Consider the following 25,297-nt stretch of genomic DNA (forward strand, 5'->3'; position numbering starts at 1 on the left):
TGTGACATCACTTTCAGGGAACTATATGCTTCTACTCCTAGGTTCCTTTGTTCTGCAACACTTCCCAGGGTCCTATTCGCTCTAAAAATTCTACCCAGGTTTGACTCCACAAAATGCAACACCATGCATTTATTTGAGTTAACTCCATTTGCCATTCCTTGGCCCACTTATCCAGCTAATCTAAAACTCGCTGTAGTTCTTGATAACCTCCGCTATCCATGAAACCACCTACTTTAGTCTCATCTGTAAACTGACTAACCATGCCGCACACATTGTCATCCAAATCATTGGTATAGATGACAAACACCAATGGGTCCAGCACTGATCACTGAGGCACTACACTAACAATGTATGTCCAGTCCTCAAACTCTGCTCCACCTCTGCTTCCTACCATCAAGCCAATTATGCATTCATGTAGCTTGCTGATCCTCATTCCTGTGTAATCTAACTTTCCATAGAGCCTCTCATCTGATATAAAAATTTAAAAAATGCAGTAATAACAGGACATTCATTACGAGTGAAAAGCTCTGTGAGCAAGAAAGACAGTAGACTGCATGAAACGTTGCATATTTTAGTGCAAAAATGTGGCAGTTTTGGTAATCCTGAATAAAAGTTAAATAAAATGTGAGTATGATATATCAATAGACATATCAATGTGACTATTGTATCTTGAACCATTATTTAGTAAAACATTTCCAGGTCTTGTTTCAAGATCTGAAGTGCTACAGCATTGATTGTAATATCTGTTTTAGCTCTGAAAGAAAATGAGAACATTTAAATACAGGGAACAACACAGAAGATCAGTTAAAGATTTGGTGGAATTCTGGAACTGGTTTGCTTGTGCTGATCAAGTGTGCATTTTTAATCAATCTCATTTTACCTGTTCCATCTAATCCATGCTTCCCTGACATTTTTGTTTCCAGATCAGATTTACTGTATTTTCTTGCATTCGATTGCATTTACCCTAATCCTCTTCCTTCATTTCTTTGATTAGAAGATGTAATGGAACAAAAGTCAGGCTCTTCCACTCCAAAGCGTTCAGGATCGGCAGCTCTGCTGCATAGACCGAGACTGAGTATTGATGCAGCAGCTACTGACAGCCAACCTTTGACTCTCGTCGGGTCACTCCCAAGCTCACTGACTGGAATCTTGAGCTCTATAACTCCACGTTACGGGAGTCACACGATGGATTTTTTTGAGATGTGTGCTAGCCTTATAACTACACTGGCTCGTTGATAGTTTAATTCATTGAGAAATCGGCTCTTTAACCTGTAAAAGTGTGCAAAAAAAATGCCCTTTACACTTTGCAAAACTGTGTTTTACTTCAGTACTTGTTATTTGCAATGCCAGTTTGCAGTTGGCGTTTTTGCTACTTTTGATATAGTGGAAGCTGCAGGGCAGTATTTGCTCGTTGCAATTTAGAAACTCCATAGGCACACGGAGGGTTTATTTATTGCATTTCTTTTTGCCAGCCAAATCCACAGGATTATACGGGTTTACAACACAACTGTAAAAATGTAGAGAAGCATAAAATTTCATTTTAAAGTGCTGTATTTTAGAATGTTAAAAATTGGTGACATTAAAGAGCAAATGAGATGTATTTAAAGGATTGTTGAAGAGCTAGGCTTGTTCACATGATATGTTGGTGAACTGGATGAGTGCGCGGTTTAGTCATAAACCAAGTTGCGACTAGTTGGGATGCAAATTTCTATTGAGGTTAGTTGTGGCTAGAAAGCTATAAAACAAGTTAGATAATAAAATTAGGTAAAATTTATGAAAATTAAGTGACTGGTTTAAAATCATCAAATGATGTATGCAATTATGAAGGTTTATTTTATTGTGATAAGGATGAAGTTTAATAGAACTATAAGTGTGTGATCTCTGGGTTAAAGTATGAACACTCCTTTGGAAGCATATCTTTTCTCGTGTAATTCTCTTCAGCACATTTTTCAGTTGAATATGTCAGCAGCATATACTGCAGGATGAAGTTGAACATTTGCTGATTCTTATTTAATTAACATTTACTGTGTTTTATAGTGCTTTACAGTGCAGACTGAGGGATGGCATTTATCAGGGATGGCAAATTATTATAAATGGTACATCAATCAGTATCATTAGGCACACATCCCAAATTAGTTTCCTTGAATGACAATTATGATTAACTTTATTTTGTTTATGGTTGGATCTCACTTTCAGCTTTAAGGTCTAGAAAATGTATTTTCAAAAAAACCTCAAGCAAGATTACAGGTGCTGGAATCTGGAATATCAAACAATACTGGAAGAACTCAGTGGGTCAAACAGCTTCTGAGGAGGCAAGAGGTGTAAGGCGATGTTTCTGATCATCATCCCCTTCCTCCCATCTAGTGCCACATGTCACCGACCAATCTCCATCCTAATCCCCTTTCATAAAGCTGTTTACTAGCACTCTTTCCTGTCCCCTCTCAGTCCTGTTGCAGGATTTCAACCACAAGATGTACAGGTTTGTAGGCTAATTGACTTGATATAATTGTAAATTGTCCCCAGTGTGTGTAGGATGGTGTTAGTAGCAGGGAATCGCTGGTCGACGCGGAATAGATGGGCCGAAGGGCCTGTTTCCGTGCTATATCTAAACTAAAAAAAAAACTTTTGGACACGCCACCATGATTAATGCTGAAATAACTGAAATAAATAATATTTTGGTCATTTTTACATTAATAAATTTGTGAATACCATGATAACAAATTCTACTTTGATCCCTATTGTCGTTTACACCTTATCACAATGCCACTGATATGTCCAGTATAACCACAGGAATACTGATTCCAAAATGCAGAATATCGTTTTCAGAAATAATGAATCAACAGTTAGCTTAAGAACATCATAGGTTTGCGCAGCAATTGTAGCCATGTGAATGTTTATTAATTGTACAGAAAACTGCATACAGTCCAAGATTTTGCTGAGAACTGCCAAAACGAACATTGAGAAATGTCAGCAGTAAGTTTGGGATATGTGAATATGCAAATTCCAAGCTTACTGCTTGAGCTCATCCTTTCATTTTCTAGCTGGAATATATCTACCCGAGATTTCTAGCAATTAGATGGGGAATCTGCCTGTATATCCTCACCACGTTTTACGTGGCTTGGGATCGACAACCCTGTTGATTTCTAAAGATTTCAATGGCTTTGGAGACACTGAAATATTTAAACATACGAATAACCTTGACAGCCGATAAATCTGGGAACCAAGGATTTCCCAGATGTTAAGTTTACAGAGATTTCTAGTGTCTGTAGACAGCTTCTTCGCAAGATTCTGAAATACATTGTGGCAACAAAGTAGCTTTGCCACACCTGGATTAAATTAATGCAGGAGAGGGGCGACTAATAATAATAATGATGGATGGGATTTATATAGCGCCTTTCTAATACTCAAGGCGCTTTACATCGCATTATTCATTCACTCCTCAGTCACACTCGGTGGTGGTAAGCTACTTCTGTAGCCACAGCTGCCCTGGGGCAGACTGATGGAAGCGTGGCTGCCAATCTGCGCCTACGGCCCCTCCGACCACCACCAATCACTCACACACATTCACACACTAGAAGGTACATGCTGATGCTATTCAAGATAGTATGTTTAAATTGGATTATTGTGATAGAAAAATACACATAACTATTTAACAAAACTAATTTTATATTAATATAGAAAACCTGCATTCATACCGGCCAGTGTGGTTTACATAAATCAAAATATGCTATGTGAAATAAAATCTAATGATGCTCATGCAAAGTGAATTTGGTTACTGGCTTAAATGCTTTTTGTCAAACACGCCAATTAATTAATATTATCTGAAGTTAGATTTAATTGGGACATTGATGCATCTTGCTGCATTGTTTGGTAAAGAGCTATATAAAATACTGGGCACTGCTCAGCAAATAGCTACCAATAAAACTATTATCCTATTTATTTTAGCCGTTTATGTAATTAAACATTACAATTAATTGCTGTACCAATTTAGTGGAAGTTTGCAGTGCTCATTGCTTTAATTATGAATGATAAATTCTGACGTAAAAACAGCTTCTGTACTTGATTTCTTCCTTATTTGAACAATATTCCATAGACCTTGATGCTGGATATGTAAAATCTCATTGACCATGTAGTACTTTGGTCTTTTAAACAACTTGACACCTTATCAAAGCATATCGCTTAACGAAATAGAAATAAATGTTGTGCACGAGAAATGCAGAGATTAAAATATTCTTTGTTATGGCTGCTGTCCCAGAACAGAACATTAGCAGTGTTGCTTGTGAAGTGTGAGATGCATGCTGTGATCTATTCCTTATTTAATATGCTGCTCGGGGATTGGATAGTCTTTGTGCATGAATTGTTAATATCTTTGTTAAAGGAAACTCCGAGGCAGCAAGTTTAGGTTTTAAAACATTTAAAGGTTGAGTCAGAGAAAAAAAAAGTAGACTGTGAATATTTTATACTAATAGGGTTGAGTTTTGGGGTATATTGTACACAACTGAATTTTCTTGAATAAGTTGCTTATATACACTTTCTAATCTAATTCACCGTGTTTTAAATGTGGAAACAGGTTGGCAAATCATTTTTGCACAAATACAGTTAAATATCAATATCTGAATACACCTGACACTTAAAAGCACTACATTTGTAAAGTATAGCTATAGTCCAGAAAACACTGGCTGCTTATCCATTTGTGCATCACATGGGCCGGAACGATATTGGTCAATGTCTCACCTCTAACAGACCTTTCCTCAGAACCCAGGCATCCTATTTTTCTAATCCTGCTGTAAATCCAAGAACATTACCTATGACTGATAGAAAAGGATTGAAAATATGATTGCAGGCACAGAAGATCTGCAAATGATCTGGTCTTCTGTTACTGTAAAACCAAAACTTATCAGGTTTGTGTACACTAAAATCTCTTATCTGGAACCTGCCAGATTTGCTGAGTACTAGTAAATCTTCCAATGTTCAATAGATTCAGGATCAGTTCCTGTGGATTGGAAGATAGCTAATGTTATCCCACTTTTCAAGAAAGCAGCGTTAAGAGTGGAAGTTGGCGTGCAGGTACAGCAGGCAGTGAAGAAAGCTAATGGAATGTTGGCCTTCATAACAAGAGGATTTTTAGTCTCTCCACTGGCACCTTGTGCGGTTCCGTATACATTTCAAGACCCTCCTCTATGTCTACAAAGCCCTCAATGGGCTTGCCCCCTCCTACATTAAAAGTCTTCTCACTCACCACTCCACCTCCAGGTCCCTCAGATCGGCCGACTTGGGGCTGCTGAATATCCCGCGGTCTAGGCATAAGCTTAGGGGTGACCGCTCCTAGACTGTGGAACAGCATCCCCCTTCCCATCAGAACTGCCCCCTCCATCGACTCCTTTAAGTCAAGATAAAAAACTTATCTATACTCCCAAGCCTTTCCTGACGTCCACTGAGCGAGGGCTATATTTATATATGTATGTAGTTTGTTTGTTTATACTATTATAACAAATGTAAAGCACTTTGGCCAACGAGAGTTTTTTAAATGTGCTATATAAATAAATGTGACTTGACTAGAGAAAACAAGGAATTACAGACCAGTTAGCCTGACTTTGGTGGTGGGAAAGATGCTGGAGTCAATTATTAAAGTAGTAATAATGGGGCATTTGGATAGCAGTAAAATGATTAGTCCAAGTCAGCATGGATTTATGAAAGTAAAATCATGCTTGACTAATCTTCTGGAATTTTTTGAGGATGTGACAAGCAAAATGGATGAAGGGGAGCCAGTGGATGTAGTGTATCTAGACTTTCAGAAAGCCTTTGATAAGGTCCCGTACGGGCGATTGGTGACTAAAATTAGAGCACATGGTATTGGGGGTAGGGTGTTGACATGGATAGAAAATTGGTTGGCAGACAGGAAGCAAAGAGTAGGAGTGAATGGGTCCTTTTCAGAATGGCAGGCTCATTCCCAGGGCCTGGGAATGAGCCCTTCAGTCCATAAGGTCTGTGCCAAGCATGATGCCTATTTAAACTGCTCATCTGCCTGCACGTGTATAATCCCTCAATTCCAAGTCTGTTCATGTGTCTGTCTAAATGCGTCTCACATCTGCTTCCACCACTTGCCTTGGGAGGTGAGTTCCAGGCATCACTTTGGAGGAAAGTGGGAACCTGCCTTCTAAACATACAGTCTTCTCTTTTCTTAAAATTATGCCCTCTAGTATTTGTCATTTTCTCCTGAGAAAAAGACACTGACTACCCTTATTTATCAATACTTGCATACTTACATCATGTTGCTCCTCGGCCTCCAAAAAAACAATCCTCTCTCCCCTTTATAGCTAATACATTCTAATCGAGGCAACATTTAAAATATCCCACAGCTAATATTTTTCAACCAATATTATGATGTCTCATCTGGTTATTATTGCCTTGCTATTTCATAGAACTTACTTTGCATAAACCAGCTGTGGTGTTTTCTACATTAGTGACAGAACTTAAGGAACATTTCTCTCACAGTGACAGAACTTAAGGAAAACATAATTTGCAATGAAGAACTCTTAAAGGGTTTATATTAATGCAAGCCTCTGCACTTTTGCATTGTTTTATTGCTTAAAAGTATGTTTGCTAATTATCTGAGTTTTTACTGCTAGTTTTGACTAAAACAATCTTGTGGCCATCTTAATAGATGACTGATTACTTAGGTATTTTTTATCACAAACTAATGGAAATAAAAGCTTGAGTAACTAATAGACAATAGGTCCAGACGTAGGCCATTCAGCCTTTCGAGCCAGCATACTTGGTTGTTACATGGAAAGCACAGACTCCAGAAATTTTTTTTTTCTAAATTTTACAGAAAGTAGCTAATGTGCAGAACGTTGATTACTTTTTGTCCTGGAGAATTTTAAGACTGTCTTCTCCATGTAATAATATTTCCTGTGCCAAATTGTAAGAAGGCATTTGAACACATACGTAGAGCATGATTTTACACTGGTGTCAATTCCTAAAGTGATAGTGTACAGTGAATGAAATGGTCATGTGGAAGGTAATTGGACTGGTTTCTGTGAAGTAATTTTCCATGTAGTGTTAGGTTTTTAATCCTAAGGCGAATCAATCTTTTCAGTGTCTTTACACTAAGTAATTTTAGGTATGTGTACAGTAACAATTGCATTAAAATGGACTGTAGTAAGTTTTACATTGCACCTTATTTAAATTTGTGGCTTAGTCAAACACTTTTTTAAAATGCTCCTGGAGCTGATGGCAAAAAATACAAACCCTGATTTTATAATGACTATAAATAGTGACACTGTGACCTAACAAAATGGCAGCTTTGCAAGGTACTGAAACATTTAATAATACAATTTAAATATAAATAGTAAAACAATTACTTTGCTTAACTACTAGTTTAAATATTTTATTGTTCTTTGCATTTGGAGTTAAAATCCATTGATAGATGTTTTGAATACTTTGTAATAGTGCCGGGAACTAGCAATATGGGGTTGGTAATAGAACTGTGAAAATAATTAAAAACCAATATGTCGGATAAAAGTATTGGAACTGTTTGGCCTTCTCAGTGTTATATTGGCTTCGGATATCATGATGCCCCGTGTTTGTCATGGCTGCTGCACTTTGCATCAGGCAAGCTGCAGATATCGATGTACTTAAACTACTCAATGTAATGCAAAACTATCTTTCAATGTGTTGAAATATGTTCTGACATTATTTTCATGTCTGTGTAGAACTCAATATTTAAAACTACTGGAGTGCAAAGTTGAAATGGAATTTTAATTGGATGAGGTAATTTTTATGTTCAGCTTTACATAATTCTAATTTGTTTAATACTGATGTCAAAGATGGAATAATCGTGTGGATTGAGGAATACTGCTCATTGGCGCATGTTTGGGTCAAAAGTGTGTGAATTTCAAAATAGAAATATTGAACTAATAAATGGAGTCACCTGACAAAATCTAACTCGTACAGCATCATCGATAAACTATTGATTGAGAATAAGGTGATGATGAGGCAAGTAGCAGAATTGGTAGATGGAACATTTTATGGGAGTTAAGCATTTCCCATTCTGTCTGATAAATCCCTGCAGAAGGGAGTCCCAAAAGTGATATTTACAACATTGTCTCATTGTTGCCGATGCTCTCATGAAAAAATGCTGTCTGATTATGCAGATTAGCAAGAATGGGATTATATAAAACTTTCTCTCAGCATCTAGAGCCCAAACTGATAATTTTGTTGTATGGCCTGGATGCTCATCAGCTGCAGAAGGGCCTGCTGCTTCAATGATCAAAATTGAATTGTAACATGGGTGAACTTTAATGTGAACAACAAGGTTATGTGTATTTCACAGTCATATATTTTACTAATAAGTTCCCAACCATATCTGATTCCTGGACATTAATGATTTAAATCTCTCAAATAATAAAAAAAAATGTGTAATTTTCATTGTAATGCATTTACTGGAATATCTCAAATGCCTCTCTGAATAGCTTGTTTAAAATGTATACATTAGCAAGCATGCTGTGCATGATTTTCCCCTCGGGCTGTGACACCAAATAATTTCAGTGACTATATAAATGAGGATAAGATTTTCTCATCCCTGATATCAATGGAACAATACACCTCAATGTTGAACAAAATGGGCAAGTTTACTTTTCTGGTTCTTGCTTAATAATCCATCAATAGTTCAAAAACTTAAGACTGCAGGTAGCATTTTGTTTGCTAAATGATTTGATTTCTTTGAAGAAATATACAACACTGCAGTGCCGGAAAGTCGGTTGACAGTGAGTAATTTTTTTTGTAAAGTCAAACAATATTGTGTTCATTAACTAAGTGGAAAAATAGTACATATTTATATGCTGCAAGGATTGACTTGGTTCATTTCTGCACGACAAGTCAACATGCATTCAATTTACTGTGAAGTTGAACAATAAAATGCATCTTGATACCTTGTGGTAGTGTGGACCCATCACACATTGTAAAATAATGGGTCGATCTTAGTCCTTGTCACCGAATATCTGCTCCTGTTGCCTTAAAACCTGGACATTGTTTCATCACACTAGCTTTATATTTTATATGTATTTGTATGGAAGTGTTCATTTTCATACATGCACGAATCACTCAACAATATTTAATATAAAAACAAAATGCCAGAAATACTCAGGTCAGGCAGCATCTCTGGAGAAAAACAGATCAATAGTTCTACACTGGAAACACTGACTTGACTCTTAACAGATGCAAACTGATCTGCTGATAATGCAGTTTTTGTTTTTATTGTAGGTTTCCAGTATCGGATGGTCTGTTATGTAGTGAAAGTTATGATATTTCTCAATTTCAATCTACTAATCAGATTTGTATAACTGCCATGCGTAAAATCCTTTTCATAGCCGTACAATAGGAACAGTTAAACTCGGTGCCAAAATGAAAAACTGCTTGAAACTGCTCCTGGTTTTATTTTATTTCATGATTTCGCTGTTTGCTCATGAAGAAAGGTGATGCTTTGTAGATAACCAGGAGCTAACAAGGCAACAGAAGGCTAGAAACTAATCGCTGCATCATACAGATTATGCACTCAAAATATGTAGGAAGATAACTGCAGATGCTGGTTTAAACCAAAGATAGACACAAATAGCTGGAATAACTCAGCGGGTCAGGCCACATCTATGATGAAAAGGAATAGGTGACGTTTCGGGTCAAGACCCTGCCAAGGGTGAAGGGTCTCGACCCGAAATGTCACCTATTCCTTTTCTCTAGAGATGCTGCCTGATCCACCAAGTTACTCCAGCTTTTTGTGTCTGTCTTCAGAACATGTACTCTCATTATGCAAAATGTGGCAACCTGAAAATCCAAAACCTGAGTCAGTGAGGACAACAGGTCAGCATACTTGAGATCTGAAATTCCTGACAGTGACCATTATGGAGAAGTAACTTCTGATATAGATAGTGAAAGTGAAAAATCTACAGTGAGTTTGAACCTTTCACTTGCCCTGTAAGACATTCACCCCTCTGTGGAGGTCAGACTGGCTTTGACTGTCCGATTCAGTGTGCTTTATTTTATGACATTTAATCTAGATTGCATCAATTAAATCATGCTCCTGATGATTTATTTAAATTTTATTAAATTTGTATTTTTATCAGCATTGTTACAGAGTTCAATTCTCAGGCATTGTTTTGACTTGCTAAATGTTGTAGTTCCAGATCGACTCCATGTTGATGAAACTAAGAATTCAACCCGAGTTTGTAAAAGCACTACATAGGCCTAACGGCAGAGTATCTAACATCAGGTGGCTTGTGATAGCCAGTACTGTTTTATGGCTCAAAGCCTGGTGCAGATTTGCTGTTTCTCACCTTACTATAATGCTTCTTGAGATACTTTTATTCAAGACACTACAGAATCTGTTTCACAATGAATCTGGTAATTTGAATGCAAAAGAACAGCTCCTCTGTCTTGGAATATGCATTATCGCAGTGGTGGATTAGAATATGGTACGAGGTTAAAATTGAGGCATGACCTTCGTCTAGAGAAAGTTTTGTAGTATCACGTGCGCTGCAGCAGAAAGTGTTTGATTTGGGAAGTGTTTGCATTCAATACCAGGGTACTCTCACTGTTAACAGTACCAATAAAATAATACATTTGATTGCAGTTTTGCAACTATTTTTGCATGAATACTGATTTTTGATAGTTTGTGACATGTATTGTTGTGATATTATAAAACATTGACCATTCTGATTTGTGTGCAACTTGTCTTTGTTTCTAAAATGTAATGCACTGCATGATATCATGGTTGCTATTTGCACTTTAATAAAATGAGAAAATATTATGTGATCCAAGTCATTTTTGGCATATAAAGACATTAGGGCTGACTAGTACATTTAATCATTTTCCATGCATCATAGAAGATTCATTTTTGTTCAAGCTGCAAGGCTGACCATCTCAAACACCAAACATTCTACCATTAATAAATTATAAACTGGCATGTTGAAAACTAGAGGATTTATTGGAAGGAGGGGGGAGAGCAGTGGTGGAGATTTTTCAAACATTGCAGTTCATTGCTTTTAATTAAGCATTCCTTGCTTACTATTTAACACCATTTCAGAAAGGCTGTATATCTCTTATTGTTACCAATCTAACTTGATGTAAATCAACCAAATGAACAAGCACTTGCAAAGTTCACTTTGTTTTATTTTAAAATCCACATTTTAAATATTACACTTCATTGTACATCTAGGATGGGTGAGTTGGTAAACTATTGCCTCAGATGCATGCGTCACTCATTATTGCAATCAAAATAACAAGCTATATAATCATCCCATTAAGTTTAATGAATAATATGAGTACACATTTCTCTTACCCAAATATGAAACATTAATTGGAATCAAATAACATGTGACCAGGTAGTGCGATCCCTATAGACATCAAGTGCAAAACAAATATATTAAGAGCATTATTAAGGAAAACCTTCCAGGCTGCTGAGGTGATTATGCATTAAAGCTATCTTTAAATTTTAAAATTCCATCAGAAGAAATATTCCATATTATAGAAAATTAAAATGCAATTATTCAAACATGATGGGTCTTTTTTTTTCAATGCCAGGTATCTTCATTGGCTCAAGTACTGCAAATAAAACATTATTAAAATGCATATTTTGGTTAGAAAGTGTAATATATTTTTTAAACAGAAAAATAAACTTACCCAAATATTAAATGTCTTATGTGGACATAACCATCTAAGACAAAAAAGAAACCAGATTTGTTAGGTGTTCAATTTGTTTAAATATCATAATAAACATTTCTACTTTTGTCTGGAAATATCATCTTAAAAAAAAAAACTTCTAAACGCAAGATAAATATCTTCAGTAGGCATAAATAAATACAGACAATGTTAAATATATATTTTTGAGAATTGGCAAAACTGACTGCATAAATACTGAGGGACCAGAGCAAAGGTTATAAAATGATTCATTAATTAGGTTGGGAAATAGAATATTCGACAGATTTTTGTTCCTGTGGTGCAGTCCCTTTTGTTTAAATGGAAACATTAATATGTAGATTATTTTATTTTCAAACTTAAAATACTTAATTTCACAAATTAGATAGAATTTAGTACCATGGAGACACTGCAATAACCTCTCCCTTGTCAGTAAGACAAAGGAGCTAGAATCTTCACCTACGCTACCTTCAGAATGCACAGTGGCGCAGCGGTAGAGTTGCTGCCTTACAGCGAATACAGCACCGGAAACCCAGGTTCGATCCCGATAATGGGCGCTGTCTGTACGGATTTTGTATGTTCTCCCCATGACCTGAATGGGTTTTATCTGAGATCTTTGGTTTCCGCCCATACTCCAAAGACATACAGGTTTGTATGTTAATTGGCTTGGTAAATGTAAAAATTGTCCTCAGTGTGTGCAGGAGAGCATTAATGTGGGTGGACCCGAAGGGTCTGTTTCCATGCTGTATCCCTAAACTAAACTAAAAGCAGCCCACATAATCAAATGCTTGTCCTACCCCTGTCATTTCCCCTTCTGTTGGGCAGAAGATACAGAATCTTGAAAGCATGCACCACTAGACTCGGAACTGCTTCTGCCCTTACGAAGCTTCTGAATGGTCGTATCACAAGCTAGCATACTGTCACTCGTGTATAGGTTAGTATTAGTGTACGGAATGATTGCTGGTAGGTGCAGATTCGGTAGGCTGAAGGACCAGTTTCTGCGGTGTATCTCAAAAGTCTAAAGATGAACCATCTGGAGCATCACCTTGTAACTTTGAGAAAAGTTCACTTGGAAAGTTTAAGTCAGGGGGGACAGATGAGGAATGATCAGCCCTCAGGATACATGTTACCTTAATCAACACCATTGCACATTTTCCAGAGGGGTTTATTTACTTGGAAAGTAGGAGCAGAAACTAATCCCACATGTTCAGCGATCATAATGCCACTCATGCGGAGATAGCTAATTCACCACAGCTATTGGTGAATCATTCATTGCTTTTTCCACAATTTGTGCCATACGAACTATTGTGCTTCCCCTTTGAGGCATCAGATGGAGACTGAAAATTGAAACACTGCAGGTGCTGGAAACATCCAGCAGATGAGGCAGCATCTTTACATCTGTACATTACAGGGGTGTATTGCTGAGGCCCTACAAGGTGCTGGTCAGGCCACATTTGGAGTACAGTGAGCAAATCTGGGCCCCATGTCTGAGGAAGGATATGCTGGCTCTGGAGAGGGTCCAAAGGAGGTTTACAAGAATGATTCCAGGAATTCCAGTGCGTTAGGATATGATGCTTGACAGCACTGGGCCTCCACCTACTCAGTGGCGAGTAGAAACTTTAGTCAGGGGGTAGTTAATTTGTGGAACTCATTGTCACAGAGGGCTGTGGAGGCCGTCAGTGGATATTTTTAAGGCCGAGATAGACACATTCTTGATTAGAATGGGTGTCAAGGGTTATTGGGAAAAGGCAGGAAAATGGGAATAGGAGGGAGAGATCAGCCATGATTGAATGGCAGAGTAGACTCGATGGAGCGAATGGCCTAATTCTACCCCCATAACTTGTGAATGTGTGAGCGTCTGTGGCAAGAGAAAGTTAATGTTTCAGACCCTTAGCTGTTTCACTTTTTACCGATAGGGATGCCTATCTTAAATGTACAGTCACTATACTTCCATTGTTAACCAAACAATTCATTGTATTGTGAGATAATTTTTCTATGCGGTTTAAATAGTGTGAACATTGTTAAACTGAAGTCACTTACATTTACCCTCCTTATTCCGACAAATTATTAGATTGTCTTCTCCAATATCTATTACATCCAGCTTCTCTCGAGATTTTATCCGTAAATACAGGGATCCTTTTTGTTCTTGCACAACATTTCTTTCAACAACTGCAACATTCTCCACAAGGATCTTCTTGGTGTACTGAGGAGAAATATCCACAGGTTCAAATAGAGATGCAGATGGATAGACCCTGTCCTTGACAAAACACCTCATGGAAAGAACCCATTTAAAATGTTATCCGTATTTCATCACAATTTCTACACAGTAAACAATTGTGCTTCATGACAGTTTCAAGACTATGGACTTATAATCATCAAAACTAAAGTGGAACTCCTGCTGCTCATCACAATTTATCAGAAAATTCTGCTGAAAGTAATTAATTCGGAAAAATAAACTTACATTAAAATTCTCTCTAAATTCTTGCTCATTCAACATTTTCTTTTTATTTACTTTAGTTTCCTTTTCTTCACTTGGATCTTTTTTCTTGACTTTGAATATTCCTTTCACCTTCGCCCTAACAGAATAATAAGTTACAAATTAATTCAATTTCTTTCTGTACAGACGCTGCCTGACACCAGCATTTTCTGCTTTTATTTTTGATTTCTCACTTCAGCAAATTAACTGCTTTTCCAAAACAAATGTAGCCTACATATGTCTTTAGGATACTTTAACACCATAACAAGGTCCTGTAGCAAATTTTGCAAAATAATTGATGATGTTTTATGAAGAAAGAATGTTAAGGAGGGGACAGGAGAGAAATGGGGTTGTAGTAAGTGAATACCTCAAACTGAAGAGTTAAGGGCCTGTCCCACTTGGGCGTGATTTGCTCGACATCATTTACGCGTCACGACGCACGAATCGTGACGCGCATGTGATGCGTGCATGGTGCGCATTATGCGCGCATGGTTCGTCGTGACGTAGGCAGTTTCTCAGCCAATACTTCATCTGCCAACTTCTTGTCCAGTCACTTATCCTATCTATATCCTTTTGCAAGCCTTTTCCACAAATTTCGTCACAGTATATGTGTTTCCTTCATCCAAATAATTAATGCAGATTCAAAATAATTGAATCCTGCAGCATACTACTAGTGCTACATTTATGGGTTCCCCTTTATCTGACTGTCAAATCCCCAGAGAACTCCAGATAATTTGTTGAATGCTCATTTCCCCTTCATAAAAACCACACTGAATTTGCTTGAATAATTTTTGATCTTTGTATGACTGGGTATTACAATATTAATAATAGTTCAGCATTATCCCAATTCTAGACATTAGGAAAACTAGTATCTCCAATTCTCTGACCTATCACTACTCTCCACCTTTTCTTTCAATTTGATACTATCTTTAACTTCCTTAATTAGTCGTAGACTGTGGTTGATGCATCCTTCATGTTGTGCTTTTCTTTCTCACTGGAATACATCTTTGCTGAGATTTGCTGAGAACTTAATCTTGCATGTCTGCCATTGCTGATCTACTGGCTTATCCTTAAAATATATTGTTAACTCTGTCCTTGTAACTAAAGGAAATTACAAAAGTAAGTTTAATACAGTGGCTTCAGATACAAGTTTTCCACTCTCAAACTGAATTTGAAATTCTATCGCTCTATTGAAGGGGGATCCTTTACTAAGAGATAATCAATTACTCTTGCATCTGTAATACCTGGCTGCTGGTTGGTTCCTTAAATATATTGTTCCAGGAAATGTACTCTGAACTCTTACTCATGATACTCTTATCAGTTTGATTTGTCTAATCTATATAGTGATTGAACTCACCCATGTTTATTGCTGTACCTTATTCCAGGCTATTGTTATTTCCCGATTTAGTCTGTTAATCATATACAACTCCCATCATTGAGTACATCTCAAGCTTTTAGGGCAATATTGTGCAGTGATCTTGTTCTTTATTAACAGTCTCCTTTTTCTCTCTGTCCTTCAAAAATGCCAAATATCCTCACATATTCTATTCCCAGCCATAGCCAGCTTGCAACCATAACCCCAAGGCCACTCGATTATGTCCGTGACATTTTCCATTGTGCTGTTATCTCATCTTTTTACAAAGGCTGCATGATTTCAGATAAAGAACACAACTTTTATTTTGCTAATGCACTCATATTCTTGCATATTCTCCCCTTTTCCGATAGAATTGGGTAATTATTACCTTTAGCGCCTTACACCATTGTTCCATACTCCCAAATTCCACCTCAATTCCTCTTCCCTATTTCCGGTTAAGATATTGTCCCTTACAAATATACCCTTTTGTTTCCACCCATCTGCTAAGCCAGTTTAAACCCTCGCAAACAACATTCGATCCTGTTCCTACTTAAGTGCAACCTGGCTTTTATTGTCCCATCTCCCTCAAAAATTATCTCAGATCCTCTGAAACTAAAGCTCTCCTCTGACCACCATTTCTCCAGCCACAAATTCACCCACTCCATCTTCCTATATAACCCAGAGACTACCACCTTTGAAATCTTACTTTTATCTAGCTCCCCAAACTTTAGCTGCTGGACCTCATTCTTCTTTCTATCTATGCCAATTGTACAGATATAGATTATAAGATCTGGTTTGCTCACAACAAAACACTACTACCCCTCCCCCCCTCCCAAACCCTCTTTTATGATGCTCTGTGGCCAGTGACATCCATGACTGCCTCAAGGCAATAAAATACATCTCTATTTGTTTCAGAACACATTAACTATGTTGACTATCTATTAGAACATAGATATGGGCAGAACTCAGTTAAATGGGACTAGCTTATATTGGGAAATCATTATCTGCATGGATAAGTTAGGCTTAAATGTCTGTTCCTTTGCTGTATAACTTTAAAAGGTTGGCCATGATCTTACTGAAGGGCAGTGCAGGAAAAATTAGCTGAATGGTCTACTTTTGTTTCTCACATAAATTATGATTATTTTCCCCCTCTGGTTTTAGTTACATGAGCATTACTTTACCTGTGCGTTTTAACATCCACTGTGTGGTCTGTAAAATTAAGCATAGCATCTTAGATAAATGAATCAGTAAATAGCATATGACCATTTAATTAGATCTATAGCAAATGGTTCAACCTACCCTCAGTACTGAAATCCAGTCTTAAGAGGAAAAAGAGAAAAAAAAATCAATATCCAGACATCTTTAATGTAGAAAAGCAACATTCACCATTAATTTACTTATTACAAAAATGATCATACTCCAGATCAAAGTTTTGTTGTGTTTGAAACAATTCAGTCGATTTTAAAATGGTACAAACAGACCTATATACACTACTACAATGAAGTATGGTGCATTTTAACTGCTGGGCCTTTATACTTGGGCAGTCACAGCCAAAATGGACATCCAGCTATCTTTACTGCATGATTTCTGCAGCTATCATGGGTTAGTAAATTTAGATTAAATCTTTTAATTTTTTTAAATGGAGGGTACACTCCTTGTTTTTCTTCAATTCGTGTACAATTTGGTACATTTTGCAGATAGTTGGAAAGTGGTGAAGTGGCACAGATTTTGAGATGGTTTTCTATTCCGTTGGTGGTGACAGTCAGTGCCAGAAGGATATCCTTTTCCAATAAACTGGGAAAAGGATGCCCAACAACCTCACTTGATGCTACTTGGAGGTTGTAGAGGAAATAAGTTGCAAAAATACAGGTCAAAGAAAGAGATCCTTCCGCCTTATTGGTAAATCCCTCGGGCTTAATTGGTAAATATGAGAACAGATCCAAGTTTCTAATTTTCTTGCACTGAATCTCGTGACACTTCTCTGAATGATGGAGGAGGCAGCAAGAAGTGAGCACCCCCACCTCACTTCCCTCATCACCAATCATAATGCAAAATTATACATCTAATGCCCAATCCAAACACTTACCTGCACAAAACACTCACTTTCACTCTACATATGCATTTATTGCCTCAGTTGTGGAACCAATACCTCCTCTTGCAATTTATTTCTCAATTCAATTCCACTTCAATAGCTCACCAAAACCCCCTGCTCCTGTGCATTAAGTAGAAAAATACACACTTTTTTTCCTGCACATCTTCCCAGCAGCTAGTAAAAATACACTTTCCATGGGAAGATGCTGGTTTTCAGCAGCTTTCAGCAGGGGCTATGGTTACTCAGTGCCTCTCTAGCAGAGTCCAAACAATACCCAGATTTCCCATTTCCCCTCAGTATACTTCTACATTTGTGATCTTATCAGAATAAGGCAATACTGAAGATAGACTCAAAAAGCTGGAGTAACTCAGCAGGACAGGCAGCATCTCTGGAGAGAAGGAATGGATGACATGTCGGGTTGAGACCCTTCTTCAGACTCTGAAAAAGGGTCTTGGCCCGACACGTCACCCATTCCTTCTCTCCAGAGATGCTGCCTGTCCTGCTGAGTTACTCCAGCTTTGTGTCTATCTTCAGTTTAAACCAGCATCTGCAGTTCCTTCTTACACAGAATAATGCAATACTATTGATTGTTTGTTATATTAATAATTATTTTGCCCAAGGAGTATTTTGTTTCCCCAAAGACATTTCATGTATTTATATAGATATGGATGCATCTCAGTTTAAATGCTTTGATTTATTTCTGCATACATCAGCAATTAATAGGTACATAAGAAATTAGAGTTAACTGTTCAAGAGTCAACTGTATTTTTGTTATCATCCATGCAATGTGATTGAAATAGGGGATGTACGCTTATACAATAAGTAACAGTATACAATCAATGGCCAAATGACCAAACCAATGGTTTAAATAAAGCAAGTGAATCCTTCATGGTAAGATATTAAATAGTTTTGAAAAGACAGAACAAGTTCAAGTTCAAGTGAGTTTATTGTCATGTGTCCCTGTATAGGACAATGAAATTCTTGCTTTGCTTAAGCACACAGAAAATAGTAGGCACAGAAATAGAGTTATGAAGTTGTACAGCACAGAAATTAGCCTTATGGCTCACAACCTGCATTGCATGGCGTGCTAAAACACGCTGGTGCCTCAGCAGAACCCACAGATCTTGGAGTAAGTAGCCTCACAGCTCTGAATAAAAATACTGTGGCTAAGGAGGCATATATAGTACTTTTATTATTTTGCTTACGCCATAGGCAAAGAGGTAAATTAGAATATAATAATATATTACTTATACCACAGTTAGAACGTATATTCAGCTCCACTCTACACAGAAAATTGCACGTGAAGTGATGTGAAAGGATGCTCCCTGGGCTGATTTGATGCTATAATTCAACATTACTTTTATGTTCGTTTAAAGCTCACTGGTTGATAGTAATGAGGATGGCATGTTCAGGTTGGGGTTACTTATATTGGAACCATATGTGTTGTCTACGATGTGTTGCTCAGATAATAACAGTTGAAACATATGTTACCCACAGCACTTTTAGAAAATCAGGATTAGTGCCAGTAGAAATATAATTCAGTGTACAAATACTATTCAAGACCTTACTGAAATCAGTATTCAACTGTCCAGTAATGCCAGAAATTTATGATCACATCATTTTCTTCAAGTCTCAGGGAAACAGAACATATTACATTCTACCTTACACTTCCTTCGAATTTCATTTCTCCTGTTTTCATGGTATTTTCTCCACGCTTCCTGAAGATTTCCCCCCAGCTTACTTTACTTGTGTCTGACTTGGAGCTTCTGTCTCTAAAAGAGTGTAGGAAAATACCAGAATGTGACCCAACAGGAATATAAATGTAGTCCCTCACACTAAAAGGCTGCACCCTGATGGATGGTTGGATAATGGAGGAATAAATGAAAAAAAGCTTTCTGAAACAGCTTTCTTTGAACGTGTGAAAGCGAGTTTGATATCGTACCACAGACCAAAACACGAGAGGTTAGCTTTGGAAAATCAGGGGTTCAACAATAAAATGGTCACTATTTACATAAATTCATTGACTAGACCACACCTACTGCGCTTATTTGAAAAGCCTTACAAAAATAATACCCAATATATAGCACAAGTACTTTGTGTTTTAATTGTAATTTAACATGGCTAACAAGAAAGGTAGGAATAAAATTGAAGAACACACTTCCTGCTGTTAAGAAATACCATTTGATAAGTACATATGGATAAGCATCTAGTGTTGACAATGACAATGGTGAATCACTTACTCTGAATCTTTGAGTTCCCTTACATTGCTAACGTCCTCATACAAACTACTTTTATCACTGTCGAGGTTTGTTGTCGCTGCTAAGGAATAAAAAAAGGAACTGATTAGAAAAGTGTTTTAAATGAGCAGCAATAACCCAGGCAATACTGGGTATAATATTGGTAATCGTGATGTTTCCATTTATTTTTATGTAATTGGGTTTTACAACTCTCCTTATAAATCTAACCCACGCAATGGGCTAAGTGTTCGGCTGGCAACCTGAAGGTGGCCGGTTCGAATCCTGCTTGGAGTGTGTACTGTCGTTGGGTCCTTGGGCAAGACACTTCACCTACCTTTGCCTGGGACTAGAGACGGAAATTAGCTACTGATTGGCTACAATCTCGCATATTTACATGCAAATGTCCATTAATATGCACTGTCCCTATAAACAAATTATTATATTATTATTATTATTTTATGAATAATATGAATTATGTAGTTTAACTAAGGCTATGAATGAAAACATGCACAATGAAAATAAGTATGTATACAAAATTTAATTTAGTTTTAGAGATGCAGTGCAGAAACAGGCCCATCGGCCCACCAAGTCCACGCCAACCAACATTAAATCACACACACACACACACACACACACACACACACACACACACACACACACACACACACACACACACACACACACACACACACACACACACACACACACACACACACACACACACACACACACACACACACACACACACACACACACACACACACACACACACACACACACACACACACACACACACACACACACACACACACACACACACACACACACACACACACACACACACTATATGATTATACTGAAGCCAATTAACTTACAAAGCTGTATGTCTTGAGTAAAATTTAATATAATTCTCTTTAAATAGGTATGTATCAATGCACAGTGGATAAATTACTCGATTCCAATTTTGAAATGTCTCAGAACACACTATTTTTTGTTCTTTTGAATTTGGAGTATAAATGTATAGGATGAAACTGCAGATGCTAATTTACACCAAAGATAGGCACAAAATGCTGATGTATAATTGTAGAGATTATTTTTATCACTCACTCAGGGGCAACCCAGATAGATGATCATGTGAAAATTAATGAGTATCGAGATAACCTAATATCCTTGCTTTTCATTAATATAGCACGGAAACAGGCCATCTCGGCCCTACAAGTCCGTGCCGAACAATTATTTTCCCCTAGTCCCATCTACCTGCACTCAGACCATAACCCTCCATTCCTTTCCCATCCATATACCTATCCAATTTATTTTTAAATGATAAAATCGAACCTGCCTCCACCATTTCCACTGGAAGCTCATTCCACACAGCTACCACTCTCTGAGTAAAGAAGTTTCCCCCTCATGTTACCCCTAAACTTCTGTCCCTTAATTCTGAAGTCATGTCCTCTTGTTTGAATCTTCCCTACTCTCAATGGGAAAAGCTTATCCACGTCAACTCTGTCTATCTCTCTCATAATTTTAAAGACCTCCCTTAACCTTCTGCACTCCAAAGAATAAAGACCTTATTCAACCTTTCTCTGTAACTTAGTTGCTGAAACCCAGGCAACATTACTTGAATTGAAATGATGGATCATATGGAATAACAGGTAGCCAAAGGATGAAGATATTTTCTGCAACTGCATTACTGGAAATCACTGTGGCTTCAAGTACATGTGGTAGAAATGTTATAATCTTGTGTCATTGCCTAGTATCAATGTATCCAAATTCCTGAGTAGCATAATTAGAGCTTCTTCAGGTTAATGTGGATAGCACAGCAGATATTGACAGTTTAAAAACTGGACGGGAGAATGTACAGCCTCAATAGCTTCGACGGTGTCATTAGATTTATATTGTAAATGTTGCCTGGGAAGCTTTGAAAATAGGCCTTTATTCATGGGCTGCACTGCAGTTTTTGGTGTCAAAATTGCTCTTTTATGCAGTTATTGGCAATTTAGTTAGTGTTAAGTAGCATTTGGGAAAACAATTCACATCAGATCATGAGGTGATATAACAAAGTATTTCTATGGAGTCTTTGACTTTAATTTGCCCATTTCCTAATTAGAGTCAATTCAAAGCAAACTTTCGCTGATAGATTCCTGCCAAATGGACGCACATATTGGTTTCAAGTGTAATAATTTAATGTTTCCCGCAAATACATGATGCTCTAGTAGTGCTTTTGAATTAATTTGCTTTAGTATGTTCTAGAATTGCTGATAACATTTGATGGAAATCTTTAGCCAGCACTAACATATCACCTCGCATTAATTTATTATTGTGTCCAAGATCAGGCAAAATTCGATCGAATGCTTCAATTGTGTATTCTTCCCAGCCAAGACATTTATGATCAATCATTTTTTTTTCATTTGCAGTTCCCAGACAAACATGACACATTGGAATCTCCACAATTGTCAAATCTAAAGGGAGTTTAAAAGGTGAAAGTGCAGATCATGCCTGCACACCCATCCAGTCAAATGTGTTGAAGCAATGCTTGATGATTGATTAATTGATGACTGAAATAATAGATTTTTTTTGTGGGGAAAGCATTAGAAAGTGATTTCACTAAAAAAAAAGTTACATTTTTTGGGACGGGCGAGATGAGCAACTTTAACGGCCTTCAAGTAACTCAGTCTAAAATGAATTCCAAATCTCTTCAGTTGAAGTACACTTACATAAAGTAGATTCTGATGCTGAATGTACACTGGAAATTAAAAAAAGATAAATTACAAACAGTAATGTATATCTAATTCTCAATGATACATCAATGAAGGAGTATCATTAAAGCAGGAGGTAGACACAAAACGCTGGAGAAACTCAGCGGGTGAGGCAGCATCTATGGAGAGAAGGAATTGGCGACATTTCGGATCGTGACCCTTCCTCAGACACTCAGCCTCACCCGCTGAGTTTCTCCAGCATTTTGTGTCTACCCTTGATTTTACAAGCATCTGCAGTTCTTTCTTAAACATTAAAGCAGGTGGTCTGGATTCAAGCCTCATTGTATCCTGGCACTTCAGGACTGAAGAATAGAATATATTATGCAATGCCAAGCTAGATTATGCACAAGTCCTGCAATGAGGCTTGAACTCACAACCGTTTGTTTTAATGACGTTTAACTGTGGCATGTTTGCATGTTCAGGCACCATGATACTGAAGATTACTGCAGGAGTTTCCTTGTGTCCTGGGCTCAACCATCTCCAACTGCTTCATCAATGTCCCTTTGTCCAATCTAGGTGCAATGGCTCTTCATCCATGACATGGTCCGATGTGAGGATTTTTGCTGATAATTACTGATCGGTTGAATCAAAGCCTGGTACAAAAATTCCATCATAAGGGGTGACAAGAGCTGCAAAGATGGCAAACTCAGTCCAGCCCAGTCCATTAGCCCACACCATCAAAAGCATCTACCCAAGGTGTTGTCTCAAGGCAGCATCTGTCGGCCAGGGCATCTGGGCCTTGCCTTCTCTCTGCTACTATTGAGCAGGAGGTACAGAAGCCTAAAGTCCCACACCATCAGGTTCAGGAACAAATAGTTTCCTGCAACAATCAGGTTCTTGATGCAACCTGCACAATCCTAATCCTACCTCAGCAACAGAATAGTAAGGATCATCTTTTACACCACAATGGACTTTTATTCTATTGTGTTTTTGCACCAGTTAACTTTAGTTTTGCGATACAGCAGGCAGCAGGCACTTTGGCCCACCGGGTCCGCGCCGACCAGCGATCCCCACATATTAACACTATCCTACACCCACTAGGGACAATTTTTCCATTTACCAAGCCAATTAACCTACAAACCTGTATGTCTTTGGAATGCGGGAGGAAACCGAAGATCTCGGAGAAAACCCATGCAGGTCACGGGGAGAACGTACAAACTCCGTACAGACAGCACCCATAGTCGGGATCGAACCCGGGTCTCTGGCGCTGCAAGGCAGCAACTCTACCGCTGCGCCGCCGTGACTGCCCTTCTAGGTTATCTCACTTTCTCATCCACTCCCTACACACTGGAGGTAAAGTAGCCTACAATCCAGCAGGTCTTTGAGATGTGGGAGAAAACCAGAACACGTGGAGGAAACCCATACAGTCACAAGGAGAACATGCAAACTCCACATCTGAAGTTAAGATTGAACATAAGTCTCTAGCACTGCGAGGCAGCAGCTCTACCAACTATGCCACCCATGTATCATTTTTGCAGTCTTTCTTTTAATGGTCTTTGATAATTTATACATAATTTATATTCTGTGCCCATGATGCGGCTACAAGATTTTCACCTCACCATACCTATGCACAGGACAATAAATAGTTGACTTGCTCAATTCCACTTCCAATCAAAGCTCTCAGCATATGAAGCAGTCCATGCCTCCAAACCCAAATAACATTCACGCTCATAACCGGCAAGTAAAATGCACTCTTACAAAGAATGAGGCTGTGACCATCTCCAGGACAGTCTCCCGCCACCTACCCTATTTCGGTGGGCGGCGTGACTCACGTCGCAGCGGCCTCTGCAGTCCGTCTGTCTTTTTGTTATTTGTGTCCCGTTTTAGTGAGAGTGAGTGAGTGAGTGAGTGAGTGAGTGAGTGAGTGAGTGTGTGTGAGTCATCATCGAGCTGGCCGAGTTGGGAACGGGTGGAGCTGTGGTGGCGAGCTGCTGTGGCACGACCCCCGGGGATTCGGAGGCTCCGGCCGCGGGTCCGGTGGACGGTGATATCGGGAGCCCGCGTGTCCCTGCTGGGAGACCGCTTTTCGGGGCTTCCGCAACGGCGACTTCTCCCGCCCGAGGAGTCGAGGAGTACCTGGAGCGCGGCTTGGAATGGCTGCAGGACTTTGCTAGCGCCCGCCGGGGGCTCCAACAACAACACCCGGAGCGCGGCCTTGCATCGCCCGGCGCGGCGTTAATGGCCGCGGGACAAGTGCCATCGCCCGCCGGGGGCTTTGACTTTGACATCGGGAGGGGAATGGGAAGTGCAGGGGAGATATAAGTTTTTTTGCCTTCCATCACAGCGAGGAGGAGATGCGCTGTGATGGATGTCTGTGTAAATTGTGTTGTGTCTTGGGTCTTTTTTTCTTGGGTGTATGACTGTAGAAACAACATTTCATTTGAGCCTCTATGAGGTTAAAGTGACAAATAAATTGTATTGTATTGTATTGTATTGTATTGTATTGTACCCTTGACATTCAATGGTATCACCACCCCAAATCTCCCACCATCAATGATCACCCTCAGCAAAATGGACTGCCATTACTCAGCAACACTATTTACTTTAGAAATAGTGTAGAAACAAGCCCTTTGATCACTCCATACACAAGGACTATCCTACACACTAGGGACAATTTAAATCTGAAGATGGGTTTCGGCCCAAAACGTTGCCTATTTCCTTCGCTCCATAGATGCTGCTGCACCTGCTGAG

At 38.4% G+C, this 25,297-nt stretch overlaps 2 protein-coding genes across 7 annotated transcripts in view; one reads left to right on the plus strand and one right to left on the minus strand.

The window, feature by feature from the left end:
- The window catches only part of prkaa2 (protein kinase AMP-activated catalytic subunit alpha 2), a 28,440-nt gene extending 26,633 nt beyond the window's left edge, over positions 1–1,807 (plus strand). For all 4 annotated transcript variants that reach the window (XM_033028510.1, XM_033028513.1, XM_033028511.1 and 1 more), the window contains one exon: positions 995–1,807. In XM_033028510.1, coding sequence (XP_032884401.1) covers positions 995–1,236 — 242 coding nt within the window. In that variant the 3' untranslated portion in view covers positions 1,237–1,807. The remainder of the gene's footprint in view (positions 1–994) is intronic.
- Positions 1,808–11,148: 9,341 nt separating this feature from the next.
- The window catches only part of fyb2 (FYN binding protein 2), a 42,079-nt gene continuing 27,930 nt past the window's right edge, over positions 11,149–25,297 (minus strand). For 2 of the 3 annotated variants that reach the window (XM_033028508.1, XM_033028507.1), the window contains exons 12-20: positions 22,565–22,593; positions 19,854–19,932; positions 19,275–19,385; positions 16,821–16,840; positions 16,703–16,730; positions 14,153–14,267; positions 13,732–13,894; positions 11,677–11,710; positions 11,149–11,598 (exon numbers count right to left, since the gene is read on the minus strand). In XM_033028508.1, coding sequence (XP_032884399.1) covers positions 11,592–11,598; positions 11,677–11,710; positions 13,732–13,894; positions 14,153–14,267; positions 16,703–16,730; positions 16,821–16,840; positions 19,275–19,385; positions 19,854–19,932; positions 22,565–22,593 — 586 coding nt within the window. In that variant the 3' untranslated portion in view covers positions 11,149–11,591. The remainder of the gene's footprint in view (positions 11,599–11,676; positions 11,711–13,731; positions 13,895–14,152; positions 14,268–16,702; positions 16,731–16,820; positions 16,841–19,274; positions 19,386–19,853; positions 19,933–22,564; positions 22,594–25,297) is intronic. The other variant, XM_033028509.1, reaches the window with a different exon arrangement.

Source organism: Amblyraja radiata, chromosome 10, assembly GCF_010909765.2.
Source record: "Amblyraja radiata isolate CabotCenter1 chromosome 10, sAmbRad1.1.pri, whole genome shotgun sequence".
In the NCBI taxonomy this organism is placed as follows: Eukaryota; Metazoa; Chordata; class Chondrichthyes; order Rajiformes; family Rajidae; genus Amblyraja; species Amblyraja radiata.